At 46.5% G+C, this 12,383-nt stretch overlaps 1 protein-coding gene across 1 annotated transcript in view; it reads right to left on the bottom strand.

The window, feature by feature from the left end:
* Positions 1–12,383, bottom strand: part of LOC139275111 (E3 ubiquitin-protein ligase SH3RF3-like) — a 591,968-nt gene that overhangs the window by 75,644 nt on the left and 503,941 nt on the right. Inside the window, exon 5 of the mRNA XM_070892131.1 lies at positions 10,184–10,290. Within this exon, the coding sequence (XP_070748232.1) occupies positions 10,184–10,290 (107 nt within the window). The remainder of the gene's footprint in view (positions 1–10,183; positions 10,291–12,383) is intronic.

Here is a 12,383-nt window from a genome sequence, read left to right as displayed (position 1 = left end):
ACTATTACAGGAGAACCGGATTGAAAATGTAAAATGGCATCACCCCTTGCAACCTATTGGTTTAAATGATACAGGAGCAGGTTCCAGTAATAAGGTGTTCATGGCTCCTGCTTTGTTCTGGGTCACTGATACATGCAACGAAGTACCGTGGTGCATATATCAGTCACCCTCACCCAGTCTGGATCCATGAACAACTTCGTCTTATTGTCTACCTAAGCACTCCAACACACCCAAGCTCCATTTATACATACAAGATGTGTGATGGGAATATTTAATAAACATAATGTAATGTCCACCTCAGCACTCCAATACTCCATTAAAACATAAAAGATTTGTGGTGGGAATATTTTTTAAATTCAATGTAATGTTCCACCTTTATTAGAAATCACTGCTGCTTCCCTATGAGCCTGGAGTGTCTTGCACTGTGTTTTGTTTGTAGACCTTCGGCCTGGGATAGCAGTGGGCCACGTGGGTGGAGGACCTTCGGCAGGGAGTGGCTGTAGTTGACGTCGAGGAGAATCGGGAGAAGGCTGTACTGGATGGAAAAAGAAGACGACTCCAATTTGTCTGCTGCTTTTTCATTACTGGAGGTTTCAAAAAGGTTTCCCTGCATTATTTGGATGATTTTGGGCAGTGAGAACATCAATGGAAAAAGGTAAAGATTTTTTCTTTTATTGCCAGCATTCATTTATCATCGTAGGAGCATCAGTATTTAAAGTTTATATTTATTTTTAATTTTATACCTGCATATAGTTAGTATTCGCTTTTTAAATTACCTTGAAGTTTATTAATAAGAGACAGGGAGTCCCTTCGGCTGGGGATAGGAATGGGCCAGCGCGGATTTCTCTAACTGCAGGTAAGGGTTTTTCCTACAGTGTTTCTAGGGTCTATGTGTCAGTTTTAAAAATTTTGTTGGTGAGGAAAGTTTGTCTTCTGCACAGAAATGGCAAGCAACCTTCTTTTACAGGTACATCAGTGCCAGAATGTATGACGCCAAACATTCTAGCGCTGGTAGTAGACAGCGGCGCCTCAACACAGGAATCTTTGAACTGGGCTTTGGCGACAAAAAACTCACTGGGCGCTGAAAAAAACGGCGCCCAGTGCTGGGCAAACTTGGGGCCATTATAACTGCTGCTTTGGGGGGAAAAAGAATAAGTTGTAAAGGAAGAAATGCTGCTCTCATTCTATTATCCCAGCAGCGTGACAAGCTGAACTAAAAATCTGAAATATGCTTCTAAAAATCCCTCAAGAAAAAAAACAGGGTTTCCATCGTACTTCCGGCGAAGTTACGGCGACAGAGTGGAACAGCTGAGGAAATTCCTGGAAAATTTGTAATAAATGTCTTGCCACACTCACATCGTGCAAGGGCTTCAAGTTGTACAACAACAACTTGCACCTATATTGCACCTTTAATGTAGTAATACATTCCAAGGCACTTAATAGGAGTGTTATCAAACAAAATTTTACACCAAGTCACATAAGGAGATAATTGGACAGGGGTCAAGGAGGTAGGTTTTAAGGAGCGTCTTAAAGAAAGAGAACGGTAGAGAGAGCAGAGCGATCTAGGGAGGGGATCTCCAGAACTTAGGGCCCAGGCAGCTGAAGGCACAGTCACCAATGGCGGAGAGATTAAAATCTGTGATGTGCAATGGCAACCAATTTATTTTGTAAAAAAATATTTTCATATAAACTTCAGAACTATGGAAACAATAGAAAAGTATTGTAAATGGTACACATGCCAGCAATCAGTGGCTCCTGCATTTTGCGAAATGCATCGATGTGGTGACATTGGACGTGTGTGTTATGGTGCTCAGTGGGAAAAGAAATGAAGTGCCAGTTGTGCTGACCGATGCTTTCTGGATGCATATGTGGTCAACACAGTGCCTGATATTACAGTGCTAGCTAGGCTTAAGTCATCGGCATAACAATGGCAGTTGTAATCTTGCCAATCAGAGCCATCTCTATGTTGCACGTTTGCTGCAAGTGTCCTTAATGCAGATGACAAAGTTTTGGCCTGCTGACCGGCAGTTAGTTGAGGCAGTTGTCCTGCATATTTGGCAAGTACGTTTGCCAAGGGTTGGAGAATGGTGGGGCCCGCTTTACTTCCTGGAATGCTTTCTTTCCTCTTGTGCTATCTCTACCATGAAATCTTAAAGAAGTGAGCAAAAAATGGCAATCAATTTCTTTTGTAAAAAAACTAATATTTTCATACAAACTTCAGAAATTATGGGCTCAACTTTGGCCGAGACCGTTTTTCGGCGCACTTATCGGAGTTGCGGCAGTTATGTACATTCCCAGATGCGCCGAAAAAAAATATTGGAACTTTGGCCGCTGTCTGACCTCTTCACTGCAGTCGCGCAGCGTGGCCAGTCGTTCTGCGCTGGAAAATGTGCCGGGACGTCGGCACATGCGCAGTGGTGATTTGTGATGTGCACGCATGCGCTGTGGCACTGTGAGTCTGCAACAACAGTCCCAATTGATGCAGGTCTCTCTGTCAGTTTGAGAGCGTGGCGATGTTCTTCCTCCCTCTCGTCAGCTTTGTGCTGTTTCTCCTCATGCTGCTGCTATTTTGCCATCTCATTGGCACGGAATTTACATCGTTCCCTCTCTTTGAATCTGTGTTGCTCTTGTTATCGCTCTCTTGCTGAAACTGAGGCTCCTTTTGGTAAAATTCTCTATCTCATAAATTCTGCCTCCTTTGTTGGGCTAGGGACGGTTAGGAGAACTGATAGAAATCACCGGATGGCAAGGGCACTATCAGTTCTCCTGCCCGCCCCGAGCCCTGGCCAAATGGCCTCCCAGTGCGATCGATCTCTTAGAAATCACCGGCAGGCAGGGACACTAAGAGATCGATCGCACTGGGAAGCCACTCGGTCAGGGCTAGGGGCTGGCAGAAGAACTGATAGTGCCCCTGCCTGCCAGTGATTTCTATCAGTTCTTCTGCCCGCCCCTAGCCCAGGCCGAGTGGCCTCCCGGTGCGTTGTCCCGTCCCTAGCTCAGGCCCAGTGGCCTCCCGGTGCATTGTCCCGCCCCTAGCCCAGGCCGAGTGGCCTCCCGGTGCATTGTCCTGCCCCTAGCTCAGGCCCAGTGGCCTCCCGGTGCATTGTCCCGCCCCTAGCCCAGGCCGAGTGGTCTCCCGGTGCATTGTCCCTCCCCTAGCCCAGGCCGAGTGGCCTCCCGGTGCATTGTCCCGCCCCTAGCCCAGGCCGAGTGGTCTCCCGGTGCATTGTCCTGCCCCTAGCTCATGCTCAGTGGTCTCCCGGTGAGTTGTCCCGCACCTAGCCCAGGCCGAGTGGCCTCCCTGTGCATTGTCCCGCCCCTAGCTCAGGCCCAGTGGCCTCCCGGTGCGTTGTCCCGCCCATAGCTCAGTCCCAGTGGCCTCCCAGTGCGTTGTCCCTCCCCTAGCCCAGGCCGAATGGCCTCCCGGTGCATTGTCCCGCCCCTAGCCCAGGCCGAGTGGTCTCCCGGTGCATTGTCCCGCCCCTACCCCAGGTCGAGTGGCCTCCCGGTGCATTGTCCCGCCCCTAGCCCAGGCCGAGTGGTCTCCCGGTGCGTTGTCCCGCCCCTAGCCCAGGCCGAGTGGTCTCCCGGTGCGTTGTCCCACCCCTAGCCCAGGCCGAGTGGTCTCCCAGTGCGTTGTCCCTCCCCTAGCCCAGGCCTCCCGGTGCGTTGTCCTGCCCCTAGCCCAGGCCGAGTGGTCTCCCAGTGCGTTGTCCCTCCCCTAGCCCAGGCCTCCCGGTGCGTTGTCCCGCCCCTAGCCCAGGCCGAGTGGTCACCCGGTGCATTGTCCCGCCCCTATCCCAGGTCGAGTGGCCTCCCGCACCGGCCCGCTGCCTTCCCGGGCTGAGCGCAGAAAGGTGAATTGTAGATGGAAGATGAAAGTAGGATTTTAAGTTTTTATTTCTTATAGAATTGTAAGTAGTTTTTGTTTGCAAACATTGCTGAGGGTAAGGCTTGGTTGGTTTAATTGCAGGTCCTCCCCGCTTCCTTCCCCTATCCCAGGCCGAATGGCCTCCAATGTACCTACATGCACCGATTTCTTTAACTCTCTGCAAGGGTTTTCTGAAGTGGCCACATACGCTGGCCTAAGTATAAATGGAGTAACTATTAGCTGGCCAAAGTTGCCTAAATGGGCAGAACTGGTGTAGGTGGCTGGTAATGCCCCCTTTTTGAGAGAAAAAAACTAACCTAAAAAAAACGTAACTAAGTGAGTTACACTGGTGCAAATTGATTGGGGAAACTACCAGAAAAAGCAGGTTACTCCAAAAAAACCAGAGCAACTCCTGGCCAAAATTGAGCCCATGGAAATAATATATCACCAAGAACACTGCACTAGAAAGGTACTGTAAACATTATTTTTTTTAAAACCCTTCCATAGGCTATTTAAAAGTGCTTGTGCCCATGATTTTCCGTAAGTGAGCCAATCTGACACTAAAAGGTGGATTTTAACTCTAGCCACTCAGTGGAAAACTAGCAATAGTGGATCGGCCACCTGTCCTACACCCTGCCAAATTTTCCTACAACAGGCAGATGATCTGCTACTGCCAGTTTTCTGCTCAGGAGTAAAAGTTAAAATCTACTCCTAAAAGCTGGTCACCAGTGGGGAATATGACGATATGGGGAATATGACGACATGGGATTTTTGTTGGAGGCAGAGCAGTGGGGAGTGGAAAAAAGGTTTGGGCGTTGGGTTGGAATGGATGGGAGCAGTGGGACATGGCAAAAAGAGGCAGTAAATGGGCAAAAATACACAGGTGCTGTTTTCAGAAGCAGCAATAGTTGGTAGGAAAGAGAGGGGAAAGACATGGGCAAGTGGGGGCTGCAGGAGAATGAAAGAGTGTAAGCTTTTATTAATTCACCTCTCTACGTTTCAGAAAAGGGCTTCCTCACAGTATGGAAGACATGTTCTTGGCTAAGACAGGCTTTAAACTGTCTAAGTGCTTTCTGCACTTTTACTACGCTTTTATACAGAGTAAAGCCCATTCCCATTCGAGAACACAGCTCTTACACTGCAGTGCTGGGAGGAAAGGATCAGGTGGTTGAGTTAGGTTAGGTCATGGTGATCACAGCAAAAGGATATGACTACTGCCGGCATGGGAGTCTTAGGCCCTCCAGCTCCCCATGTGGAGGTAGTGAAGTATTTGTTCGTCATTCACCCACACAAGTAACTTAGAGCAAAAATTAAGTTTTTAAATATAAAAAAAAAATCAACTGCATATGTTGGGGCCGAAATTGGTCATCCGCCCATTTGTCGGCCGTATGCCGGCGGTATGTATTTTCATACCATCAGGTATCGCTGGGGCGGAATGTGTGCGATTTTCGTCAGTTTTCTCTCGGCGGTATGCCGAGCGGAATGCAGCGGGTGGTGTGCGGGCGGTGAGTCTTTTCCACTTGGAAATCTTCGGGTCCCGAATTCTGCACACGCGCATGCTGCTTCGAAGCTCCGCCCCCCCGAGAGACACAGACCAGAATCGACAGAGACTGCCGGCCTGAGAGCACTGTGCAGGTAAGTGGAGTGGGGTCGCTTCTTGGGGGGTGGGGGAGAGATTGCATCTTGGGGTGAGATCGCTATTTGAGGGGAGATTGCTTCTGGGGGGGGGAGATCGCTATTTGGAGGGGAGATCGCTGTGGGCGGGGGGGGGGGACAGATTGCTGTGGGGGGGAGGGGGGGAAGAGACTGGGGGGGTAGGAGGGACTGGGGGATGATAGATAAAAACATTTTCACAGGTGAAGATGCATACCGCCAACTGAAGATTGACGTAAAACCACCTTTTCCAGGGCAGTCTGTAGGGTCGGCGGTATGTCGGTGGTAAGTCATCAATTTGACAATTTTGGGCAGAATGTTGGCGGTGTGCAGGGGCGGACGGTATGCATACCGCCCGGCGGTATGTCGCTGATGAATTTCCCGCCGGGCGGTATATTGGTATTTTCCAATCAATTTTGCAATTTTGGGCAATATGTTGGCAGTCTGTCCACCAATTTCGGCCCCCCAAAGCTTTGTTCCAACAACCTCTCCAATGTCTGGGGACTCTGTACAGCTGGGTTTTGCTGAAATCCCTTCAGCACCCATACAGAGAAGAGGGAGAGGGTTTGAGTCACTCATGCTGGTGGCAGCTATGTTCTTTTTGCAGGTCAGTGTGCCCTGCTACATTTGCACTGTAAACAGGACAAGTCTAATAGCAGGAAGACAAAAAGCTGAAAGTAAATAATAATTTTGTGAAGCAGGTTTGTACAGTAAAGAAAGATAGACTTGCATTTATATGGCGCCTTTCATGACCACCGGACGTCTCAAAGCGCTTTACAGCCAATGAAATACTTTTGCACACAGCAAGCTCTCACAAATAGCAATAGATAATGACCAGATAAACTGTTTTAGTTATCTTGGTTGAGGGATAAATATTGGCCAGGACATTGGGGATAACTCCCCTGCTCTTCTTCGAAATAGTGCCATGGGATCTTTTACGTCCACTTTGAGAGAGCAGACGGGGCCTCGGTTTAACGTCTCATCCGAAAGATGGCACCTCCAACAGTGCTGCACTCCCTCAGCACTGCACTGGAGTGTCAGCCTAGATTTTTGTGCTCAAGTCCCTGGAGTGGGACTTGAATCCACAATCTTCTGATATAGAGGCGAGTGTGCTACCCACTGAGCCCCAGCTGAGGCAAAAAGCCTCCTAGTTTATCTCAACAGTTTTATTGTGAATGGACCCAACCCATTGTGTGTTTAGAATGAAGTTGTGCTTTTGAAGCATGGTGGCTGACTGGCTACTGAAAGCCATACGACCTATGATTTGCCCAATTTGACAGTCTGGGAAGATGCTGTGGTTCACTGCAGGCACCAGTGTATATCCTAAAGTCTCAGACAATTCCAATGCTGACTCCTAATTCTTTGTACAAATTGATAGCCACATTTGCCATCAAAACAACAGTGACTGCATTTCAAAAATAATTAATTGACTGTGAAAAGCTTTGAGATGTCCTGAGGATATAGAAGTCATGATATTAATCCATTTTTTTTCTTAGGCTTGAAAGTTTCATTCCAACATACTGGATTAGAACAGCAACAGATTCAATGTCTACTCAAATTGCATTATTTGTTCTTAACCTTAGCTCTGGGTGTTCATTAACACCTCTTATCAACAAAGGTACCAAACTGAATGATCATTTATATAACTTTTTGTTTTCATTGTTGAACAATAGTAATAGTTAGTAATGCTAACCAATATGTTGTGGCTAGGAGCAACACCTACTCCTAGCCACAACATATTCCACTAAACTTGATCAATCTCAGAAAAGCAAAGGTTTGTAGAGTACCAGCCTATGTGTTTTCGCTGTTCGGCTGGGGGGGTTCTGTAATCTGAATTTTCATTGCCAGGGACTTTCACTGACATACTGTGAAATCAGAATATCTTATAAAAGCCCCTGTGGGTGTAATAAGCTTCAAGTGCTTTAGTGTGATTCACCGTGGAATGTCAGCGTAATGAAACCCAATTATGCTTGATTGGCCAGCAGACACAGGATTGTTTGATAATTAGGCAGAGCACATGTGCTATATGCTGATATAGTAAGCTGTTGTGAAATAACATTACATTTTTTTTTACTAATATGTTCATCTTTAACATAATCCCATACTGATTGTTGTTTGAAAATGGGAAAAAAATCTAGTTCAAATCTGTCTCTCAAACAATTTTCTGTTCCTGAACCTACTTCCAGTTCTGCTTTTTACCCGCCCCGGAATTTGTTGTGCTAACTGTTCAGAGTTCCTGTTCTTTCGGCAGGTATTGGCTTAAAGAGTTGGTTCCACAGGTACCCACGAGAAAGGGCAGCAGGACAGACAATCCCTCCAGCAAGGGAGTACATTTATCCACATTCAGACCAGAGAATGAGAATGGATCATAGTTTCGATAAGGAAGAATCTTTCAGATTCATTTTTCATTTATTCCTGGACAAAAAAAAAATATTGTTTGCAAGAATTCCAAAATCCATTTTCTTCTTTACTATCAGGGCTAAACTAGCTCAACCCTTCTGGTACACTTTTACCGTAACTCTGGTGGGAATGTGGCGGAAGGACCTGGAACTAGGCCCGGAATTTTCTCAGCCTCGGTCTATCAGGGGCCTGACAGCAGGGTGGAGGCTGAAGCACCTTTGTGAAACACAAGCTCGTTGTTTTGGGTGGGAGGCTGTTTAAATATGCAAATCGGGGTCCTGAGCCACTGTACAAATGGGCTAACCAGCAGATCTTGAAGGAAGTGCCGGTGGCTACTCCACAAAAGGGTCTCAAACTATTATTTATTTTCTTCTTGTGGGGCCAGGAAGAGCAGGAATGCTGGCTCTTGGGCTCCACAAAAGTACTGTGACTTTCTGCCGTCCCTGTGCTGGCCTCACTCTGGGAATCAGCTCCCCGCCCACCAGGCCTGACCTGCGGGTGGGCTCTCCCACAATTGCTGAGCTGCAACAGAGCGTCATTTGGTGCCCCCAGTTTGCCAGCTACATTTAAATAAGGCTTGAACCTGAAAATGATGTGGGCCTCCCGACACTGGCTTCGGGCACGTTTGTGTTGGAAGTTGATGATTCTCGCTGGACCCTCCTTACGCATTGTTGCTCAGGAAGCTACAGGAGAAAAGCTTCTTTTACTGTTCTGACTCTTTTCTGGGTAACTCCTTGACTTCCTCAGTCTCCTCTGATGAGGCAGTATCCTTCTCTGTTCCAGTATCACCTTGTCCTCCACAACAACAACATTACAGTGCCTTTACTATAGTAAACCATCCCAAGGCACTTGACGTTATCAAACAAAATTTGATACCAAACCACATAAGGACATATTAAGACAGTGATCAGAGGTAGGTTTAAATGGACACTTTAAAGGAGAGAGAAGTAGAGGTGGAGAGGTTTAGGGAGGGGATTCCAGAGCCTAGGGCCCAGGCAACTGAAGGCACAGCCAGCCGCCAATGATGGAACGACTAAAATCGGGGATCCACAAGAGGCCAGGATTAGAGGAGAGCAGAGATCTCTGTGGGTTGTAGGGCTGGAGGAGGTTATTGAAATAGGGAGGGGCGAGTCCATGGAGGGATTTGAAAACAAAAGAATTTTAAAATCAAGGCATTGAAGGACTAGGAGCCAATGTAGGTCAGGGCGCACAGGGGCGATGGGTGAATGGAACTTGGTCCAAGTTAGGATATGGGCAGCAGAGTTTGGGATTTCAAGTTTATGGAGGGTGGAAGATGGGACGCCAGCCAGGAGAGCATTGGAATCGTCAAGTCTAGAAGTAACAAAGGCGGAGACAGACGATGTTACAGAGATGGAAGTAGATGGTCTTGATGATGGTGCAGATGTGTGGTGGGAAGCTCCACTCAGGATCACATAGGACACCGAGGTTGCGAAAGGTCTGGTTCAACCTCAGATAGTGACCAGGGGGAGGGATAGAGTCGGTGGCTAGGGTATGAAGTTTTGGCAGGGACTGAAGACAATGGCTTTGTTCTTCCCAATATTTAGTTGGTGGAAATTTTGGTTCATCCTGTATTGGATGTCGGACGAGCAGTCAGACAATTTAGAGACAGTGGAGGGGTCGAGAGAGGTGGTGGTGATGTAGAGCTGGGTGTCGTCAGCATACATGTGGAATCTGATGTTATGTTTTTGGATCAAGAAATACCCATGTATAATGGTATACTCATAAATAATAACGGGTTCTTAATTTTCCCAGAAAGGATTCCTCTTTAAGTGACTGATTAGACCGCTTTAAATCACTCCTAACCAGAATTCACAGCTTCAGCCCTAAGAAAGACAACAAACTGAAATGCATTCATTGAAATAACAGTAGTACCAAATAATACAATGTGATAACTTCCCAATCTAATCACACCAAATTTCACTTCACTGAAGTTCAAAATTGGCACCATAATCATACATCCGCTGGAAATTATTTACAGACCCTTGGGCCTAACTGTTCCAATTTGGCCAGCCATTGTCTGGCATAACAAGAGGTGGGTTAATGAAAAACATGGCAGATTACCTCATCTGGTCCGCATTTGGATGGCTTACGTCACCTGACTTGTGGCCATGCATTGTGCTCCTGTCAAGGGGACGCAGCAAAGTTGGGAGGACAATGCATGGGCGCTCACCACTCTCACACAGACTTTTTGATGCGCAATATCCAGACCACTGTGCTTTAATTAGAATAATCACTTACATATTGAGTGGTAGTTGGGTCTTTGATGCTGTTCCCTGGTCCCCTATGGTAGCTCCCAGTCTTGGTCCCAATGCACCAGCAGCTGTGTTAGCAGCCAGTGGTGAAGCCTGTAAAAAAAATATAAGACAGGGTGGATTTAGTACAAAAATCATTGATTAGGCATCACTTCTAAATCTTTAGCGCTCTGAGCTTCTTAAAGCTGATGGACTTCAGGTTAACAGTTAAAAGGGTCAAAGTGACCAGTTAAAGCTGCAGTACCACAGCCAATTTAATGTTACTTTTACCCACTCACTGAATAGGAACAATCTAAGATGGTGGGTGTACATATTGAGAGACCATGGCTATGCTGCTGTGCTGCCTGTCTATCGCAAATGATCTGAGGTTGCCCATTTGGGTTGAGAAATATCTGTCTGAAAAAAATATCCAGCAGTGCAAATATGAAGATAATATAAAAACAGACTGTTTCCAATAGTTGAGGAGTCTAGAATGAGGGGCTTTGAATACAAGGTGAAATATAAGAGAGGAAGAGAAACTTCTTTACACTGGGAGTTGTGAGGAAGTGGAATTGACTTCTCGAGTTAGTAGTTGAAGCAGAAATTATGGGGCCGAAATTGCTACCCCTCCACAACTAAGAGTAGGTGCACTCACCGTTTTTGAAGATTTTTCTCCGCCTCAATCCATGGGGTGGAGAATTGAGCGATATTCAGGTGTTTGTTTTTTTTTGGGTCGGCTGCGGGGTGGAAGTGCCCTTGGATTTGGTCGGGCGTCGCTCTGAGTCGTCAGCACGTCCCTCTCCTTCAGTTAAAGGGGAGGACCGCTGCAAACTCTGCACTGTTTAGTTTGGCCCACTGGGCCACCAGGGAGGGTTCCAGCCGGGCCAGCAGCATGGCACCCAAGAGGGGGTGCAGGGCTGCCTGTTGGCGGCCCGGCCGAACCCGTGGTCTCCATTGTCAGGCCGACCTCAGGGTCGGCTGACAAGTAAAATAAAATGGCATCTGCAGCAGTGCGCCTTCCGCTTTAAGGATGGACACGTCACCCAGGCACACACAGCTTCCCGCAGGGGAAATCTGTCAGTGGCACCGACCGGTGGCTGCTCCGCTTCCGCAGGTCAATTTCCCGCGGGGCAATTTCTCGCCGGGCGCTAAATTTTCATTTAATTTAAATTGTGTGCCTCAAGCAAGGTGCGGGGCAATTTCGCCCCCTATGTGTTTCTAACACCCTTGTGACAGCACAGCTCAGATAACCAAGTTACAATGTGGGGGGAAGTGCATGCCATACCAGACACTGAAGATTATGTGGATTATTCCAGGGCTCTATTCTAAAAAAAAAAAGTTATGCTTAGGGTGAAGGAAACGTAACACTTCCTCACTTTTCGCATGGCGTCATCACTCCCAGCTGAGGTAAGGCACAGGTTAGATGCAAACTTTAGAGCCACATATATCATACCAGTGTGATATTTTCCCATTACCTGCATTGGCCATCCTTTCACATATGAAACTCCTAACTTAGCGCTAAACCATGGGAAGTTTTTGCTGCAGACACAGCTGCTAGAAGTCATTTCATTTCAGCAGCGAGAATTCTTCTTAACAAGTCTAGTTGATATCCAGTACCATTGCTCTTGGACAAAAAAATTACAAGATTGCATTACATATCTCTATTAAGATGCAATCTTAAACAGCTTAGGAAACCTGTTTAAATATATTTATATTAAATAAACTAATCAAACACAAAGAGGAAAAAAACCTTTGTCTGGAAGGATTACTTCCACGCATTTTAAAAGAATCTAGGGAAGAGATAGCAGAGATATTACTACACATATTTAATAATTCATTAAAAAAAAGGTGTAGTGCCAGAGGATAGCTAACATAATACCTATATTTAAGAAGGGAGCTAGAACATATCCAGGGAACGATAGACCAGTCAGCTTAACATCGGTGGTAGGAAAAATAATGGAATCCCTACTAAAGGAGAAAATAGAAGAACATCTTAGAAACCAAACAAAAATTAAGGAATAGTCAGCATTGATTTCAAAAGGGAAAGTCTTGCTTGACCAACCTATTTAATTTTTTGAAGAGGTAACAGAGAGATTAGACAAGGGTAATGCAGTGGAAGTAATTTATCTGGATTTTCAAAAGGTCTTTGATAACGTACGACATAATAGACTAATGAATAAGGTCAGAGAATGCAGAGTCAGGGGACA

Source organism: Pristiophorus japonicus, chromosome 10, assembly GCF_044704955.1.
Source record: "Pristiophorus japonicus isolate sPriJap1 chromosome 10, sPriJap1.hap1, whole genome shotgun sequence".
Classification (NCBI taxonomy): Eukaryota; Metazoa; Chordata; class Chondrichthyes; family Pristiophoridae; genus Pristiophorus; species Pristiophorus japonicus.
The sequence above is the reverse complement of the archived record's forward strand: the minus strand, read 5'-3'. Positions and strand labels throughout refer to the sequence as shown.